Source organism: Schistocerca cancellata, chromosome 11 (genome assembly GCF_023864275.1).
Source record: "Schistocerca cancellata isolate TAMUIC-IGC-003103 chromosome 11, iqSchCanc2.1, whole genome shotgun sequence".
Taxonomy (NCBI): domain Eukaryota; kingdom Metazoa; phylum Arthropoda; class Insecta; order Orthoptera; family Acrididae; genus Schistocerca; species Schistocerca cancellata.
The window spans coordinates 103,965,750-103,987,045 of record NC_064636.1 but is presented as its reverse complement, the minus strand read 5'-3'; the positions used below and the strand labels follow the sequence as shown (position 1 = coordinate 103,987,045).

The 21,296-nt window shown below is 40.0% G+C and overlaps 1 protein-coding gene across 1 annotated transcript in view; it reads right to left on the bottom strand.

Moving 5' to 3' along the window:
- The window catches only part of LOC126108963 (RNA polymerase II subunit A C-terminal domain phosphatase SSU72), a 49,878-nt gene that overhangs the window by 4,086 nt on the left and 24,496 nt on the right, over positions 1-21,296 (bottom strand). The window contains exons 3-4 of the mRNA XM_049914356.1: positions 14,404-14,543; positions 13,328-13,446 (exon numbers count right to left, since the gene is read on the bottom strand). Of these exons, the coding sequence (XP_049770313.1) occupies positions 13,328-13,446; positions 14,404-14,543 (259 nt within the window). The remainder of the gene's footprint in view (positions 1-13,327; positions 13,447-14,403; positions 14,544-21,296) is intronic.

Genomic DNA, 21,296 nt, shown 5'->3' with positions numbered 1-21,296 from the left:
AGTGAAGGGGGACGAAAATTTAATAGTCATTGGTGACTGGAATTCGAGTGTAGGAAAAGGGAGAGAAGGAAACGTTGTAGGTGAATATGGATTGGGGCTAAGAAATGAAAGAGGAAGCTCTGTGCACAGAGCACAACTTAATCATAGTTAACACTTGGTTTAAGAATCATCAAAGAAGGTTGTATACATGGAAGAACCCTGGAGACACTAAAAGGTATCAGATAGATTATATAATGGTAAGACAGAGATTTAGGAATCAGGTTTTAAATTGTAAGACATTTCCAGGGACAGATGTGGATTCTGACCACAATCTATTTGTTATGACCTGTAGATTAAAACTAAAGAAACTGCAAAAAGGTGGGAACTTAAGGAGATGGGACCTGGATAAACTGAAAGAACCAGAGGTTGTACAGAGTTTCAGGGAGAGCATAAGGGAACAATTGACGGGAATGGGGCAAAGAAATACAGTAGAAGAAGAATGGGTAGCTTTGAGGGATGAAGTAGTGAAGGCAGCAGAGGATCAAGTAGGTAAAAAGACGAGGGCTATTAGAAATCCTTGGGTAACAGAAGAAATATTGAATTTAATTGATGAAAGGAGAAAATATAAAAATGCAGTAAATGAAGCAGGCAAAAAGGAATACAAACGTCTCAAAAATGAGATCGACAGGAAGTGCAAAATGGCTAAGCAGGGATGGCTAGAGGACAAATGTAAGGATGTAGAGGCGTATCTCACTAGGGGTAAGATAGATACTGCCTACAGGAAAATTAAAGAGACTTTTTGAGAAAAGAGAACCACTTGTATGAACATCAAGAGCTCAGATGGAAACCAGTTCTAAGCAAAGAAGGGAAAGCAGAAAGGTGGAAGGAGTATATAGAGGGTCTATACAAGGGTGATGCACTTGAGGACAATATTATGGAAATGGAAGAGGATGTAGATGAAGATGAAATGGGAGATACGATACTGCGTGAAGAGTTTGACAGAGCACTGAAAGCCCTGAGTCGAAACAAGGCCCCCGGAGTAGACAACATTCCATTGGAACTACTGACGTCCTTGGGAGAGCCAGTCCTGACAAAACTCTACCATCTGGTGAGCAAGATGTATGAAACAGGCGAAATACCCTCAGACTTCAAGAAGACTATAATAATTCCAATCCCAAAGAAAGCAGGTGTTGACAGATGTGAAAATTACCGAACAATCAGTTTAATAAGCCACAGCTGCAAAATACTAACACGAATTGTTTACAGACGAATGGAAAAACTAGTAGAAGCCGACCTCGGGGAAGATCAGTTTGGATTCCGTAGAAATACTGGAACACCTGAGGTAATACTGACCTTACGACTTACCTTAGAAGAAAGATTAAGGAAAGGCAAACCTACGTTTCTAGCATTTGTAGACTTAGAGAAAGCTTTTGACAATGTTGACTGGAATACTCTCTTTCAAATTCTAAAGGTGGCAGGGGTAAAATACAGGGAGCGAAAGGCTATTTACAATTTGTACAGAAACCAGATGGCAGTTATAAGAGTCGAGGGACATGAAAGGGAAGCAGTGGTTGGGAAGGGAGTAAGACAGGGTTGTAGCCTCTCCCCGATGTTATTCGATCTGTATATTGAGCAAGCAGTAAAGGAAACAAAAGAAAAATTCGGGGTAGGTATTAAAATCCATGGAGAAGAAATTAAATCTTCGAGGTTTGTTGATGACATTGTAATTCTGTCAGAGACAGCAAAGGACTTGGAAGAGCAGTTGAACGGAATGGATGGTGTCTTGAAGGGAGGATATAAGATGAACATCAACAAAAACAAAACGAGGATAATGGAATGTAGTCGAATTAAGTCGAGTGATGTTGAGGGAATTAGATTAGGAAATGAGGCACTTAAAGTAGTAAAGGAGTTCTGCTATTTGGGAGCAAAATAACTGATGATGGTCGAAGTAGAGAGGATATAAAATGTAGACTGGCAATGGCAAGGAAAGCGTTTCTGAAGAAGAGAAATTTGTTAACATCGAGTATAGATTTAAGTGTCAGGAAGTCATTTCTGAAAGTATTTGTATGGAGTGTAGCCATGTATGGAAGTGAAACATGGACGGTAAATAGTTTGGATAAGAAGAGAATAGAAGCTTTCGAAATGTGGTGCTACAGAAGAATGCTGGGTAGATCACATAACTAATGAGGAAGTATTGAATAGGATTGGGGAGAAGAGAAGTTTGTGGCACAGCTTGACCAGAAGAAGGGATCGGTTGGTAGGACATGTTCTGAGGCATCAAGGGATCACCAATTTAGTATTGGAGGGCAGCGTGGAGGGTAAAAATCGTAGAGGGAGACCAAGAGATGAATACACCAAGCAGATTCAGAAGGATGTAGGTTGCAGTAGGTACTGGGAGATGAAGAAGCTTGCACAGGATAGAGTAGCATGGAGAGCTGCATCAAACCAGTCTCAGGACTGAAGACCACAACAACAACAACAACAATTTATGCACAATAATAACAATAATGTAAAGGTGATAGCCAAGTACTATGCAGAGAAGTCCAGATGCACTTGAGGATTCTCATACTTACAAAACAGCCCATTTGTTGTATAATAGTATTTGTAGGTAACAATAAGATTGAATTTAGGATTGACATTGTCCCTGTCTACATTTTAGAATGAAGTTTTATATTCTATGAAAGATTATGCCAAACAAGGCAGAAAATCTGAAATCCCCAGACACTCAAAGACAAGGTAAAAGAATATCTTATTAGTCGCTACTCCCATAATTTATCAGAATATTTGGACTTATGGACATTAACTCTGCTCAACTCTAATGTTCACAGTAAATGGGTTTTGACTTTGCCAATACACTATGTGATCAAGAGTATCCAGACACCTGGCTGAAAATGACTTAAAAGTTCGTGGCACCCTCCATTGGTAATGCTGAAAGTCAATATGGTGTTGGCCCACCCTTAGCCTTGTTGACAGCTTCCACTCTTGCAGGAATACGTAGAGTCACGTGCTGGAAGGTCTCTTGGGGAATGGCAGCCCATTCTTCATGGAGTGCTCCACTGAGCAGACATATCGATGTCGGTTGGTGAGGCCTGGCACGAAATTGCTGTTCCAAAACATCCCAAAGATTTTCTGTAGGATTCAGGTCAGGACTGTGCAGGCCAGTTACAGGGATGTTATTGTCATGTAACCACTCCGCCACAGGCCGTGCAATGTGAACAGATGCTCAATCATATTGAAAGATGCAATCGCCATCCCCAAATTGCTCTTCAACACTGGGCATTCGCCACACTCACATCCTGCCATCAGATCACCACATTGTGTACCGTGATTCGTCACTTCACGCATTGTTTTTCCACTGTTCAATTGTCCAATGTTTACGCTCCTTACACCAAGTGAGGCGTCCTTTGGCATTTACCTGTGTGATGTGTGGCTTATGAGCAGCCGCTCGACCGTGAAATCCAGGTTTCCTCACCTCCTGCCTAACTCTCATGGTACTTGCAGTGGATGCTGATGCAGTTTGGAATTCCTGTGTGACGGTCTGGATAGATGTCTGCCTATTACGCATTACGACCCTGTTCAAATGTCGGCGGTCTCTGTCAGTCAACAGATGAGGTTGGCCTGTATGTTTTGTGCTGTAAGTGTCCCTCCATGTTTCCACTTCACTATCACATCACAAACAGTGGACCTAGGGATGTTTAGGAGTGTTGAAATCTCGCATACAGACGTATGACACAAGTGACACCCAATCACCTGACGAAGTTTGAAATCCGTGAGTTCCGTGGAGTGCCCCATTCTGCTCTCTCACGATGTCTAATGACTACTGAGATCACTGATATGGAGTACCTGGCAGTAGGTGACAGCACAAACGTATGTTTTTGGGGGTGTCCAGATACTTTTGATCACATAGTCTGTATAAACAAGTGACAGTGCTCCATCTAAATCTACATAAATGCTTATTTGGATGAAGTATGGATGAAAATAGCAGCTGCATAGTGAATGAGAAGGAGCAGTAGCTTTCCTCTGAAGCAGTAGGTTTTCTCCTAGTATAAGGGTGGATCTAAAAGTAGTGCCTTTTGTGTCATAAAAATTAAATAATGAACATGGAACACCAGAATTAGTACAGATCACAGTCCGAATGGTCTTCTACACAACAGTACCATTCAACAGTCACTACACAGTTGTACAAATTTGCACAACCATTGAATGCAGACGTCACAGCCAGCTTGAAAACAATTCAGTTTTTACTTCTTGACCTATGATTCTTAAAGCTGTTTTTACCTCACCCAAGTCACTAAATCTGTAACCACATAGTCAATAATATCTCTGTAAGTTTCTTAAGTGTAGTTACATAGGTTTCACTGACGCTTGTGAAATCTAGCACGTGTGTCTCTTCAAATCACTTCATCAGCCTGTCCTCAACTGGCACCTGTGGCAGATGTTGTTGGCTGGCCGCTACATGGTTTACCTCCAATGACTGTTTCTCTGTTAGCAAACTTCTTCACCCAACACTATAGATTGCTGCTGTCCATTACAGTGCCCCATAACCCACAAATGCACAATGGCTGTGCTGAATGGATAGTTTAGGCTATTATCTGTTCTACACAGTCCAGTCAAATTAATGTTACAGCCACCTATGTTCGAAATCAGCATGCAAGAACCACTAACAGATGGCAGTACTAGCACTTGACGGTATATACAGTGTGTCAGAGGATGCAGGAGATAGTGCAGCCATTGTTGTAATGCAGAAACAAAGCGATTTATCTGCCGTCCAAAAGAGCCTGGGGTGGAAGGATTTCCGAAATGGCTAAGTTTTTAAACTGTTCGTGTGCTCCAAAGGTTAAAGCATACTGTGTGTGACAAAACAGTGTTATCCAAAACCGACATCGAGGCAACTGCAGTGCACTGCAGGCCACATATGACAGGGGTGAACAGATGTACAACATCATAACATGTAAGTTTTCACGGCCGGTGTCTTCATTAATTAAAACTTCCGGGCTGAATTGCTGTGGTCCATATATAAAACTACTTCTCCTTCCTGACGTTTCATTGCCTACTGTGGGCAACATCTTCTGAGGTGAGTCGGCGACTGGCTGCTAGGCGCTGGTGGTCCCACTTATATAGAGCGCTTAGATGGCGCCACCACTCGTCATGTGCTTTGGACTTTAAAACTATCTCTGCCTAGTGCCATCACTCTCGATTACAGGTAATCGATTGTCACTTCATTGGTACAAAGTCGACCACCATATCTTGTCTAGTTTTAATCCTTCTTCGTTTCTATTAAAATTATTTCCGTGCTTGTAGATCTCTATAGCTTATCTATACATGTGAGTATAATAATGCGAGGCCCTAGCTATCACATTTGTCTCATTGAATTTTATTTCGTGATCACTGTCTTTGAAAACGTGTTCCGCTACAGCTGATTTGTCGATCAGTCCCAATCTACAGCTCCTTTTGTGTTCTGTTAGGTGGGTATGACCACTCCTTTTAGTTGTTCCAATATAAACCGTGCCACAGCTACACAGAATTTTATACACACCTGGGGTAGCTAAGTGGTGTCGTGCATCTTTCACCAATCTTAAAACTTTCACTAATTTTCTTGGTAGGTCGAAAGATTGTCTCCACTTGAAACTTGGCCAAAACTTTACCAATACGGTCCGTGATGGTATCTTGCAAGATGAATTAAGCCATTTGCGAACAGCTTTCAAGAGAAATGGGTACACTGACAAGGAAATAGATCGAGCATTCCAACCTAGAAGAAAAGTGTCCGAAAATACATGACAACAACCGCCGGCTGGAAAAGTTTTTCTCCCATTTATTCATAACATCACGGACCGTATTGGTATAGTTTTGGCCAAGTTTCAAGTGGAGACAATCTTTCGACTTACCAAGAAAATTAGTGAAAGTTTAAGATCGGTGAAAGACGCATGACACCCCTTAGCTACCCCAGGTGTGTATAAAATTCCGTGTAGCTGTGGCACGGTTTATATTGGAACAACTAAAAGGAGTGTTAATACCCGCCTAACAGAACACAAAAGGAACTGTAGACTTGGACAGATTGACAAATCAGCTGTAACAGAACACGTTTTCAAAGACAGTGATCACGAAATAAAATTTAGTGAGACAAACGTGATAGCTAGGACCTCACATTATTATACTCGCATGTATAGAGAAGCTATAAAGATCTACAAGCACGGAAATAATTTTAATAGAAAAGAAGGAGGATTAAAACTAGACAAGATATGGCGGTCGACTTTGTACCGACGAAGTGACAATCGATTACCTGTAATCGAGAGAGATGGCACTAGCCAGAGATAGTTTTAAAGTCCAAAGCACGTGACGAGTGGTGGCGCCATCTAAGCGCTCTATATAAGTGGGACCACCAGCGCCTAGTAGCCAGTCGCAGACTCACCTCAGAAGATGTTGCCCGCAGTAGGCAACGATACGTCAGGAAGGAGAAGTAGTTTTATATAGGGACCACGGCAATTCAGCCCAGAAGTTTTAATTAATGTGGATGTACAACTGTTGAGCAACTGACTGCCCAAATGAACTGAGGTGCTACTGACAGCATCTCCTCAACGACCGTTCAGCAAATGTTCTGCATATGCACTTCCGTAGCAGGTACCTGCTTTGTGCACCCGTGCTGACAGCTGTTCATTGGTGACAAGGGCTGAAATTTGCACTGCAATACTTCAACTGGACATCCACCGAGTGGTGGCAGTCGGCCTTTTTAGATGAATCACGTTTTATGCTCCTTCGGACAGACGGCTGTTGGCATGTACGGCACGAAACGTCAGAGCAAACACCCCACAACAACTGTCAGAAGGATCCAGTCTGGGGGTGCAGTGTTACGGTCTAAGAAATGTTTCCGTGGCATTCCTCGGGTGATCTAATCGTTCTAGAAGGCACAATGGATCGACTCAACTCTATTCTCAGGGGCCATGTCCACCCCTACATGCAGTTTCTTTTTCCTCAACACAGTGGCATCTACCAGCAGGACAATGCAACGTGTCACACTGCTCACGGTCTATGGGTGTGGTTCAAAGGGCACCAGAGGGAGTATACCGTACTCCCTGGCTACCAAATTGGCCAGATTTAAACCCAATCAATAATCTATAGGACCACCTCGATCAGGTGTAAGCGACATGGATCCTCAACTGAGAAACATAGCACAGGTGGAGGTGGCATGGCTCCATATCCCTGTCAGTACTCACCAGAGCCTCACAGACATTCTTCCCGCATGTCTCTCAATGATCTGCGCTGCAAAAGACTAACTTTTAGTATGTGGTCTCATTAATGGGACTGGACAGAGTAATTCCACTGTTACATGTTCATTGTTACACGACACAGGAGACATTGCTTTTTGATCCAACCTCGTATACAGCTGCATAAATGACGTACTCTAGAAATATTTCCAATAAATACCAGTATGAGCAGATTACCAGTAGTCATAATACACTGTTAGTGTACTTTACAGAATTGCCTGGAGTGGCTGCTTCTGCCTGTTATACTTGCTCCACTACCCTGACAGCTCTCTTTGATGATGGAACTTATGAAAGACCTTTGTGCGTGTGTGTGTGTGTGTGTGATGTGTGTGTGTGTGTGGGTGGGTGGGTGGGTGTGTGGGTGGGTGTGTGGGTGGGTGTAAGAGAAAGAGAGAGAGAGAGAGAGAGAGAGAGAGAGAGAGAGAGAGAGAAATAATTAAAATGGTATAAGTTACCATTTAGGCTTGGCTTACTCTTAGGTAGCTGTGAATGGGAGGGGGCATAGGTGGGAAGAAATGTTTCTTAGGATTTATCACCCCTTGTGTATCAGGTAGATTAGAAACCCTGCACATCATGGGATCAGCTGGGGGTTGGCGGCAGTAAGAGAAGAATTATATGACAACTGGTTTAAACTGCCAACGTGAAGAGCATCCGACCCCCCCTCCACCTTTAACAATGCCAAACCCACAAATGTCATGCTGACCTTGTGAAGACACTAGATTAGACCAGAAAGTAGTAGTTATGTGAAAAACTTGATAGACTTCAGATGCAGTAATGTTTGCGCTATTTATTGACACGATCACCACCAGAATTCAGGTACTTGTTATATTAAGGGATCAACTTTTCTATTCCCGTGTCACAGAAGTCTGCCGCACGGGAATCGAATAAGTTGTGGTAGTCCAGCTCTCTGCCAGTGACAGTCCCTGAGTATAGGACAAAAATGTCTTGATTGAGAACAAGGATCATAACTGTATGGTGGATGATCAGACAGCCCAGCCGAACTCCTTCAGAACATTGGTTGTGTGCAGTTTTACATAGGGCAGGTATTGTCACGGATCAGCAGATTACATGCACTAGGCTTTACACACCTCTCATTCTAAATGAGCCATTGCAGTTTCCACAGTATTTCACATTTGTGGTCCAGCATTCACTGTTTCACCTCTGGGCAGGAAGTCAATAAGCAGAATGCCTTTATTGTCCCCTGAACAATGTCCCCTCTCCTCCCCAAGGCTTCTATGACAAAGAAATACAGAAGCTCATCTCATGGTATGACAACTGTCTTAATTCAGGTGGTGATTACATCCTTAAACAGATCAAACATTGTTGTATCTATTGCATACAAAATTTTTAATATGATTGCTTTTTCTTTAAAATTGGGAAACAATTTCTAGACTGCCCTCATATACATGTACATTAGCGGAAAAACAGCTATTTTGATAAGAACCCCCTGCTCCTTCTCTTATACTACTAAGCTGTTCTTTTTTATCTACTCCTTCGTTCTAAGCATTTGTGTAACTTTGCTAATTTCCGATACCCACTGTGGCTCATTGTATACGCCGTATTATAAGAATCTATGTAACATAAATGTTAAGTGTTAACCAGCATCGACCAGCAAAAATAGGAACACAAATTCCTCTAATCTTGTATGCCCCTCACACTATAGAACTAGACAAATGCTTAGGCTGGGTATTCCTACCAGCATAAACTACAAAAGATTTGCTAGTGCCATAATTAGGAACACCATAAAGTTTATACCAAGAGGGCTACGGAAACCATTATATCTCTTGTTGGTCCCCAAGAGAGTGAGCAATTGTATAAAAGCTTCCTCAAAAGTGGCAACTTGAAACTGCAGCTGTGACACAGTATGGAGAGAAGGGCATAATGTAAAATTTTGTCCAATCTTGAGAATATGCTAAAAGATTGAGTTCCGAGTAGACACAACATCCAACATCAGTTCCCACAGTAAATTAAAAAATAGTCTACCACAGGGATCAGTCCTTGCTCCACTTCTCAGCTTGTACACTGTAGAAATGCCAAAAACAAATTCAAAGCAGTTTGGTTACACTGATGACTACGTACTTGCAACAAGACATAGCTAAATCAACCAGTCAGTAGATAACCATAAAGGAAAACCTTGAAGTAGCAGTAAAGTAATTTTGCAAATGGAGACTTCCAACTAAATGCTACCATAACAGAGGTCTTGAGCTTCCATCTAAATAAAATAAACTTGCTGGAAGAAAAGTAGACATACAGTTTGAAAACATTACATTCACTCTTAATAAAACACCAAAATACATGGGTGTAAACCTTGACAGAAATCTTTCTGTGAGCATTTAACAAAAACAGGCAAAAAACTGAAAACGAGGAACAATAACTAAAAAGCTATAACCTGGAGCATCTACCTTACATTCTTCTGCTATGGGTTTTATCTTCTCTATCACTGAATATTGTGCCTCACTTTGGCTAAACAGCCAATAAGCACGAAAGACAAGATTCCCAACTAAATAAGGTCATGAGAATAACTGCTGGGATTATTAAATCAATATTTATGAAATGGCTGCCAGTATAAGCCACATTCCTCCCCCTACATTGCTTAAGTGCTCTAACAAACGTGTACAAGAAGATCATGGGTAATAAAAATCTACCAAGCCATCAAGATGTTGATGACATGAACCATAACCAATTCCACTCTAGAAGACCACCAACAATAACAGCAAGGGTCACAGTGGAAGATGAGTTACTAATGCATGGGCTCCAGAATCAACAGTACAATATACCAATATGTTGTGTACCACACAAAATCCATTAGGTTTAGATTTGTCACACAAAATATCATTAATGCTGTACAGAATCAGAGTCCAACATGGCAGATGTGCAATTCCCCCCCCCCCCCCCCCCCCCCGCCCTTCTTCTTCTCACAGATGGGGTTCGCAACCATCCCCACTTTATGGCTGTGGAAAACCATAGACCATCAGACACATCACAGACGAATGCCCAAAAGATCACACAATGATATACCAGAAGACTTTCTTCTCGCAACTCCGAAGTTTGTGTGTGATCTTCAGCCCAAAGCCTGGTTCGATGCAGCTCTCCTTGCTACTCTATCCTGTGTAAGCCTTCTCATCCCCGAATAACTACTGCAACTTACATCCTTCTGAAACTATTTACTGTATTCCTCTGTTGGTCTCCCTCTATAATTTTTATCCCCCACACTTACCTCCAATACTGAACTGGTGATCCCTTGATATCTCAGAATGTGTCCTATCAACCGATCCCTAGTCAGGTGGTACAAAAAATTTCTTTTCTCCCCAATTCTACTCAGTACCTCCTCATCAGTTGTGTGATCTACCCACCAAATCTTCAGCATTATTTTCTAGCACCACATTATGAAAGCTTCTATTCTCTTCTTGTCTAAACTGTTTATCATCCATGTTTCATTTCCATACATGGCTACACGCCATACAAATACTTTCAGAAGAGACTCCCTAACATTTAAATCTACATTCAATGTTAACAAATACCTCTTCTGAAACACTTCTCTTGCCATTGCCAGTCTACATTTTGTCCTCCCTTCTTCCACCATTATTAGTTATTTTACTGCCAAAATAGTAAAACTCACCTACTACTTTAAATGTTTCCTTTCCTAATTCAGCATCATCTGATTTAGTTTGACTACATTCCATTATCCTCATTTTGTTTTAGTTGACATTCATTTTATATCCTTCTTTCAAAACACTGTCCATTCGATTCAACTGCTCGAAGTCCTTTGCTATCTCTGACAGAATTACAGTGTCATTAGCAAACCTCAATGTTTTTATTTCTTCTCCCTGAACTTTAATTCCTACTTCAAATTTTTCTTTTGTTTCTTTTATTGCTTGCTCAATCTATACATTGAATAACATTGTGTATAGGCTCCAACCTTGGTCTCACTCCCTTCGCAACCAATGCTTCCCTTTCAAGCCCCTCAAGTCTTATAACTGCCATCTTGTTTGTGTGCAGGTTGTAAACAACTTTTCACTGTCTATATTTTACCCCTGCTACTTTTAATATTTGAATGAGAGTATTCCAGTCAACACTGTCAAAAGCTTTATCTAAGTCTACAAATGTTAAAAACTTAGACTTGCCCTTCCTTAACCCATCTTCTACAAGAACTCGCAGGGTCGGAAATGTCTCGCGTGTTCCTACATTTCTTCAGAAACCAAACTGATTTTCCACGAGGTCAGCTTCTACCAGTTTTTCCATTCTCCTGTAAAGAATTTTTGTTAATATTTTGCAGCTGTGACGCATTAAACTAACAGTTCGGTAATTTTCACATGTCAGCATCTACTTTCTTTGGACTTTGAATTATTATATTCTGCTTGAAGTCTGAGGGTATTTTCACCTGTCTCATACATGTTGCACGCTAAATGGAAGAATTTTGTCATTTCTGGCTCTTCCAAGGCCTCTGCTGCCTTCACTGTTTCATGTCTCAAAGCTTCCCATTTCTCGTCTACTGTATTCCTTTCCCCTGTCCTAGTCAGTCATTGCCTAAGTTCTATCTGAAACTATCAACAACTTCTGGTTCTTTCAACCTATCCCAGTCCCATCTCCTTAATTTCCTACCTTTTTTAAAAAATCTACAGTTCATAACCAATAAATTGTTGTCAGAGCCCACAACTGCCCCTGGAAATGTCCTACAGTTTAAAATCTGGTTCCAGACTCAGTCTTACCATTACATAATCAATCTGAAACCTTTTGGTGTCCCCAGGTCTCTCTCATGATTGTTAAACCAAATACCAGCAATGATTAAATTATGGTCTTTACAAAATTATACCCAGCGGCATCTCTTTCATTCCTTTCCCCCAGTCCACATTCACTTAAAAATTTTCCTTCTGTCCCTTCCCCTATTATCAATTCCAGTCCTCCAACACAATTAAATTTTTGTCTTCCTTAACTATCTGAATAATTTCTTCTTTCTCATCATACACTTCTTCAGACTCTTCATTTACATAGCTAGTTGGCATATAAACTTGTGCTACTGTGGTGGGTGTTGGATTTATGTCTATCTTTGCTACACGTTCACTATGCTTGGTTACGTGTTCACTATTCTGTTCTTAGTAGTTTACCTGCATTCCTATTTTCTTCTTCACTATTAAACCTACTCCTGCATTGACCCTGTTAGATTTTGTATTTATAACCATGTATTTTCACCTGACCAAAAGAACTATTTCTTCTGCTACTGAACTTAACTAATTCCCACTATATCTAACATCAACCTATACATTTCCCTTTTTAAATTTTCTAACCCACTTGCATGATTAAGAGATCTAACATTCCAATCCGTAGAATGCCGGTTTTATTTCTCCTGATGACAACATTCTCATGAGTAGACCCTGCTTGGAGAACTGAATGGGAAATTATTTCACCTCTAGAATACTTTATTTAAGAGGAAGCTGTCATCATTTAACCATACAGTAGGGCTACGTGCCCTCAGGAAAAAATTACAGCTGTAGTTCTCCCTTGCTTTCAGCCGTTTGCAGTACCAGCACAGCAATACCAATTCAGTTGATCTTGCAAGGCCAGATCAGTCAGTTATCCAGACTGCTACCCCTGCAAATATTGAAAATGCTTCTGCCACTCTTCAGGAATCTCACATTTGTCTGGCCTCTCAACAGATACCCCTGAAGTGCTTAAATGCTCTACATGTTCATTTATAAGATTTTATATTGTATTTATAATGTATATTGCTCTACATTCTACATATTTGTGTGTGTCACGAAGCCTTATGATAAATAAGATCTCAAAGTCCAAATGGTCTCATAAATCATGGGAGTAACTAAGTAGGTACTCTTTTACTTTGCCTTTGAATTCAATTTTCCCGTGTAGTACATGACTTATTCTTTCCTTATAGCCTGAACTGTGGCTACAAAACATCAGGATCCCATATTTACCAACAGTTGAAAATTAACTTTGGTCTAATCTCTGTTACTAACGAAGTGTAAATGCTAAAGAAAGAAAAAAAAAAAAAAACACTAACAAAACTTATTTCACCAGAACCAACAGGTTATTAATCAGTGACCCACAAGATCTTATGGTCGGAAACTCACCATCGTAATCAGCTCACAAACGAGGAAGGCCCCTATCGTCGCCTCCTCGTGATTGTCCTGGATGTCAATGTTGATGACGTGGACTGCTGAGTTGTCAGTTGGTGTTCTGCTCTCCAGTGCTGAAACAGGCATTGGCAGGATACATCACATCCTCCATGAAGTGACAGGAAAGTGAGGGCTTTCAGGGCAGTGGCAACAAGTGTCATCCAACTAATCAGGACATAAATAAAGGCCAGTCTATTTAATGTAACGTAGTTCTCAGTAAAGCATATAGTGCTACGCAATGTACAAGGGTCATTCTAAATGTAAAGGAAGTTTTGATATGACGAGTGACAAAATTCTCTCCTCTCGTCCCCCCCCCCCCCCCCCCCCTGCTGCCACCATCGTAACTGTTAGTGTGAATATGATAGTAGTTATTTGAAAAAGTGGAAATTATTCAACTCAAATAATGGAAGAGAACTAATTCATTACAATTATGAGAGAATGATATGCCAGAATTGGTGCCACACTTCAGTTTCATGAGCAGTTTACTATATTGATTCCCAATTATTGCTATTTTACATCATATTCACTTTCCAGTTCTCCCTTCCATATGAATCTATTCTACATGTGAGTTTTTAGTAACACTTTTCTCTGTGACTAACATGTTTTATTTCCATGTATGTTCCTGTCTGTTACCAGAGGACAAAAAAATGTATACTGCTTAACAAAATCTGAATTTGATGATTATCTCTGTCTTCAAAACCATATCTGATGGTTTGGTGAAAGCCTTTTACTTCTCAATCGCTATTTTACTTGAAAGTAAATTCATGTTTAACTCGCAGAATTTAAAATTAGAAAATTTGTGACATGTGAACTTCCCTCCAGCCAAAAGACATACACAAAAATTTTAAGACAAAATAAAATCATGCAATTACATCAGATAATAAATCACATATAATGGTAACTGGTGTAATGTATAAAGAGACTGCTATGATGTAACTTAGAATAAAATTTGCAAGATGAAGTAAAAAAATATATTTACTTAGAGAATTCCTTTCCAATAATTACAGTGTCAAGTTGTGATTGGTTCTCACCTTCAATAACTTGGTCATAGACCCGTTCCTCGCAAGTGACGAGGATGTCAAACTTATCCTTAGACGTCTGGAAGCGCTCGGGCCTCGGTTTGATTCTCCTGTTACGGTCCAACATGTGGAGCAATCCATTCTGAGTGTAGCTGTAGTACGTGAGTCAAGGAGAAATGTAAACAACTACAAGGAAAAAAAAATCACATCCAAAAGCAATTTCAATTACCAGATACAATCTCTGAAAACAAAAAGTAGGTCAAACAATTTTTATTTTACAAAATAATGACAATTTATCAGTCAAAATACTGATACCCATTAATCATCTCTGCAAGTGAGAACAATTTATCATTTGATGATCACATCTGGGGGAGGGGATGACTTCTTAAGAGATGGAGCTTACAGCATTTTGGGAGGATGAAAAGTGCAAGAACAATATTTCTGCAAAAAAAAAAAAAAAAAAAAAAAAAAAAAAAAAAAAAAAAAAAAAAAAAAAAAAAAAAATTATATTAGCACAAAATGTTGAATTTTGTGCTCTGGAGTGGTTTCTGTGCTGCAGGCTGAAAATTAATTTTGGAAATAATTCCCTATATTGAGGGTAAACCATTTCTCTGAAACATCCTTTTTCCAGAAGCACTAGACCTGCTAGGCATGTATGAGAACTTTGGAAGGTAGGAGATAGTTACTGGTGCAATGACAGTTCTGAGAGTGAGTCGAGCTTAGATAGCTCACACAGTACCGCATTTGTCCACAAAAAGCAAACATTCTCGGTTCAGGTCCAGGTCCAACAGAGCTTTAATAAGTCAATGTTTCAAAGTGCACACTCTGCTGTGAAGTGAAAATTCGTTCTGAATTTTATATGTTGATCAAATTGGTACTTTTGAACATAACTGGTTAATGCCAAACTGAAATATCTAACAAATGTGTTCACTAATTTCTCAAGACAAAGTTGCTTTGCCATCGACCCCCAAGAAGGAAGCATTAATCAGTGACATTTTTCAGTTGGTAAGGGTCACTGTTCAAAAGGAGCTCCTTCTTAATACAACAACCCTATCGGCTGATAAAATAGTTGTAAAACTGCCTCTGAAACATTAATATTGACCGACTACGGTATGCAAACAGCTGCAGCCCATGGACAAAAATTTAAAAAAAGTTGGTGCAGCTTAATCTCTACATGGCTACTGGTGTATGCATGGGCACCTGTTCTGGGCTTGCTGTGTTCTGTGCTCACTTCATTGAAAACTGCAGGCAACTATGTCATTGCCCAATTGTTTCATCACCTGTCTCTGCAACAGCAGCATCATTAGCTATAGACACTTTAGCTTATTACTTTGAGAAGAGCCATCTTGTAATGGTGGTAAGATGCCTCCTTTTTTCATTCTTGACCTGTTCATAGTTATTTTACCCAAATTATTTACTTTTCTTCAAATATGTCACCATTTTGACACAAACACTTTGCACGAAGTCTTATTTTTTTCTAGCCTCCATGATTACGCTATGGGTTACACGGTACGAAATAGCAATTAAACTTTTTATTGTTTGCTTACAATCATCATAGATTTATCAAGCCTTATACAAAATTAACTGCTGTTATTTAACATCACATGTCCCATATCGTGTTTTAATACGTGGACTGCCACATGCTTAGCAACAGATGTTTCAATGCCATGCCAGCCCAAGCACACGGCATTAGCTGTGAGACTGCTGTGGCCTTTAGCGGACACACTGTTTCACGTGTACAGTTATGCTGTAGCCACTGGTGGTCACACAGTGGTCAATATGTTGAACAGATAACCATTGTGTATTTCTCAAAATAAAGAAAATTACTACTATTAAGAAATTTACAGTGACTGTGGACTGATACATACAAAAAGATTTTTGAAACACTGATCAAACAATGGAAAGTCCAGGATGGACTGTAACAATACCAGAGAAGGAAAGTTGCTACTTACCATATAGCGGAGATGCTGAGTTGCGAAAGACACAACAAAAAGATTCACACAATTATAGCTTTCGGCCATTAAGGCCTTTGTCAGCAGTAGGCACATGAGCGCGCGTGCGTGGACACACACACACACACACACACACACACACACACACACACAAAAGCTATGATTGTGCGAATCTTTTTGTTGTGTGTATCACAACTCAGCATCTCCACTATATGGTGAGTAGCAAATTTCGTTCTTTGGTATTGTTTTTGAAACATTGGGCAGATGCTTACAGAAACCAGAAGTGGCATATTACAGCACTGCAATGTAAATTGTGTTGAATGACAGTTTCCAAAGAAAGTTGTGGTTTTCACCACTTTAAATCATAAACCAAAAGTTTTTCACAAAATTGTAGTGTAGCTTCAACGTAACTTTTCCAAGTCTTGTAATAACTGCTACATGCAAATGCAAACAGAGCTTACACAGAACTCAGTAGCTATACTTTTTATTACTTATACAATTACTCTCATCAAAGAATTTAATTTGAAGGTTATTATATGGCTCAAAAATTGGCTTTCTTGAGTAGGCACACAATTTGACTGGATTCACGATTTTCTGTCGAAAAGGTCATAGTTTGTAGTAACAGACAGGAAGTCATTAAGTAAAACAGAAGCAATATCTGACAATTCCCAAGGAAGTGTTATATGCCCTTGTTGTTCCTCATCTACATAAATGGTTTAGCAGACAACCTGAGCAGCACTCTTAGATGGTTTGCAGATGTCTGTGTGGGTTGTGATGCTAAATAATGAAAAGTGCAAAGTCATCCACACGATTACTGAAAGTAATTCACTAAATTTTGGTTATAGGATAAAAAAAACAAATCTAAAGGCTGTAAATTCAACTAAATACTTAGGGATTATAATTACAAATAACAAACTGGAACAATCACATGGATAATGTTGTGGAGAAAGCAAATCAGACTGTAATTTATTGGCAGAACACTTAGAAAATGCAACATGGCTACTACAGAGACTGCTTACATTACACTTGTCCACCTGTTTCTGGAATATTGCTGTGTAGCGTGAGAGCTGCTTCAGATAGGACTGACAGAGGACATCGAAGAAGTTCAAATAAGAGCAGCTCATTCTGTATTGTAGTGAAACAAGGGAGAGTGTGCCGTGGATATGATACATAAATTGGGGTGGCAATCATTAAAACAAAGGCATTTTTGATTGCAGCAAGATATTCTCATGATATTCCAATCACCATCTTTCTCCTTAGAGTGTTAAAATATTTTGTTGGTGCCCGTCTACATAGGAGGGAGGGGGCGATGATCATCATAATAAAATACGAGAAATTAGAGCTCGCATGAAAAGATTTAAGTGTCTGTTTCTCCTGCATGCTGTTTGAGAGTGGTACAGTACAGAAATAGCTTGAAGGTAGTTTGATGAGCCTTCTGCCAAGCATTTACTCATGAACTGCAGAGGAATCGTGCAAATGTAGATAATGAGTTATACAGAAATTACACTTTCCAATCCAAGTATTCTGATAAATTGTAGGAGGAGCTACTGAGGTATTCTCTTCCTTTGGTTTTTAAATATTGGTGAATGTTCAACTTCCTGCCTGATGTCCACTGGCAACCTTTTATAGAGTTCTGCACCAGAATGCAAAAATACATTCTCAATACTAGACAAGGACGCAAGCCTGTACAGAAATTTTTTCGCAATCCCTTTTGCAGCTCAACACTGTGAGAAACCACCACTTCTAAAACAGAAACAAAATGGCGAGTATACATCTCCCACATCAACAAAGAGGTCATTAGACAGGGCCTAAACTCAAATCAAGGAAGCATATCAGAGAAATTATCCCAGGCATTTGCCTTATGCCTTTTAGGAAAACCACGGGAAACCTAAATCCTGATGACGGTACAGAAATATGAATCACCATCCTCTTCAACAAGAACAGAGAGTCTTAAGCAATGCGGCCCGTCACTCAGTCACTTCTTCCCAACAAGCAGTCTATTATCACAATGCAAGCAAATCCTTTGGTAAGGATTGAGCAATAGCGCAAAGACTTAAGTTTTCGATAGGCCATACTTCTGTGAAAAGAACATGAACAGTCGTCAACTTTCTCACACATGATGCTTCAGCCTTAAAGACTTAACATGCATGGCATCTGGCTCTAAATTACTTCTCTACATTTATATTCACAAATTAGAATTACAACACTGTTTTGTCATAAGGGATAACATCTATTCCATTTCCCCTTTTTTTATCATGCTGCGCAAATAGTTTCAGTATTTCCAACGAAGTTGTCTTAAAACTGTGCTGACCAGCCAAATTATTACAGTTGCATGTTGGCACACAAAATGTGTACAACTAACTATGGACAACCATAAAAATTTTGCGAAGAGAAGTAAAGATTCTAAAATCATCAATTTCGGCATGACTGATTTGGTCAGTTTGCAAACATGTCATGCCCACGAAATATGAAAATACATGCACAAATCCTACTGCATCTCAAATGAATGACATCCGTTTAGTATTTTGTGGTAAATTACGTTGATACACAAACAACAAAGGTACTCATAAAATTAATGTTTTCATTACTGGATGTCTTAGCTGCTGGCGAGTCTTCTAGATTGTATGGCCGTGAACCATAAAACATTTCTGTTCCTAACATTTCGGCCAGTGCAACTCTGGTGGAGCTCAGCCATACAACCTGAAAGACTCACCAGCAGTTAATAACTGTACTTAGACACTATGTATGAAGTGCATCTTTTTTATTATTAATATGAAAATGGATGTCACTTTTTTGTGTAAAAAACCTGAAATTAATTGCAATTATGATTAAACCCACAGTATCCAACAAGTTATGAAAACAACTAGAAAATAATTACAAAAAATATGTTTTCATATCCTCTTAAAGTTAGGTTGCAGCTGAACATCAAAAAGACAAAGAATGACAAAATAGTGTTGAACACTAACAGAAATAGCCAACAGAAGATACTCCTCGGGGATGGGGGGTGGGGGTGGATACTTGTCAAACTCTTAATGCCATCCTACAACAAACTGTTACCTACAGAACTTCACAGATGATCACATTACTGGATATAGTGTGTTGTTTCCAGCCCTTTTTCGTTTTTTGCTTAAGGGTATTGGTGCAGACTACAGCCACAAATATGGTTGCCATATTCAAGTTGTGCTGGGGTTCCCCACATCATGGTGTCATATCGGTCCATTTTTGCAGCTCGATATGTGTGTTTTGAAGAAGTGCCACAGAAAATATTGAGAACATTATTTTGGCCCAATTCTATGAAAGTTCACAGAACAGCACCAAAACCAACATTGGGCCAAGGAGTTGGTGCCATTTCCCATGAACAGCTTCACAGCAAAAATATAATCCAAAATATATAGTGACTGCCACACAAATGTGACAAAAGTCGTGAAGTACATTCTAATATTGTGTCGGACCTCCTGTTGCCTGGCACAGTGCAGCAACACAAAGTGGTATGGACTCACCAAGTTGTCATAAGTCCCCTGCAGAAATACTTAGCCATGCTCCCTCTACAGCTGTCCACAATTGCGACAGTGTTGTCAGTGCATAATTTTGGGCACGAACTGACCTCTCAATTATGACCCATAATTGTTCGATGGGATTCATGTCAGATGGTTTGGGTGGCCAAACTATTCACTCGAACTGTCCAGAACATTCTCCAAATCAATCTCTAACAACTGTGGTCTTGTCACTCATAAAAATTCCACTGTTGTTTGGGAACATGATGTTCTGGAATGGCTGAAAATGGTCTCAACGTAGCCAAACATAACCAGGACCCAATCCATTCCGTGTAAACACAGCCCAGACAATTATGGAGCCACTACTATCTTGCACAGTACCTTGTCGAAAACTTGGGTCCATGGCTTCGCTGGGTCTGCCTGCATCACACTCAAACCCTACCACCAGCTCTTACCTATTTAAATCGGTACTCATCTGACTAAGCAACAGTTTTCCAGTTGTCTCAGGTCCAAACTTTACTATCACGAGCCCAGGAGAAGCGCTGCACGCAATGTTATGCTGTTAGCAAAGGCATTCACATCAGTAATCTGCTGCCATAGGCCATTAATTCCAAAATTCACAGCACTGCCCTGACGGAAGCGTCTGCCGTATGTCACACATTGATTTATGTAGTTATTTCATGCAGTGTTGCTTGTTTGTTAGCACTGACAACTCTATGCAAATGCCACTGCTCTGGTGATAGGTGAGAGAGTTAACCCCTGAAATGTGGTATCAACAGCACATCAACGGCAACACTAAATTGCCCAACAATTTTCAAAATGGAACGTCCCATGCATCTAGCTCCAAGTAAAATTCTGCATTAAAAGTCTTAATTCCCACTGTGCAGCCATAATCGTGTCGGGAACCATTTTACAGGAATCACCAGAATACATACGACAGCTCCACCAATACACTGTCCTTTTACACCTTGTGTACATATTACCTCTATCTGTACATGTACATATCACTATCCTGTGACTTTTGTCATGCCAGTGTAAAGTCACAGTATTTTACAGTGCACACAGCAATGTTAAACAAAGTTTAGTAAAGTCACAGGCAATCATGAGCAAAAATTCTGTAATGAATAAAAATTCTATACACACATTCCAGGAGGCGGCAAATGCTCCATCTCTCGCCCCTTCCCATTCCCACGGACACCGGTGCAACTAATTGCAGTGAGGGTTTTACAAGTTCTTATCTAGTAACCATTAAGTAGCACCGGAGATCAACAGACCACAAGGAACAGGAATTGCTATTTAATCAAGAGACATATACAACAGTTGAACCCAAAGTTGTTCGGGGATATTTTCAGAGTATTTTCGTATAAGGAGCCAGTGGTCTCCATTGGCTCATTACTGAGTAATTGCATGTCATTTGATTTCTTATCCCCATTTAGTTTTGTGACTATCGCACTGAAAC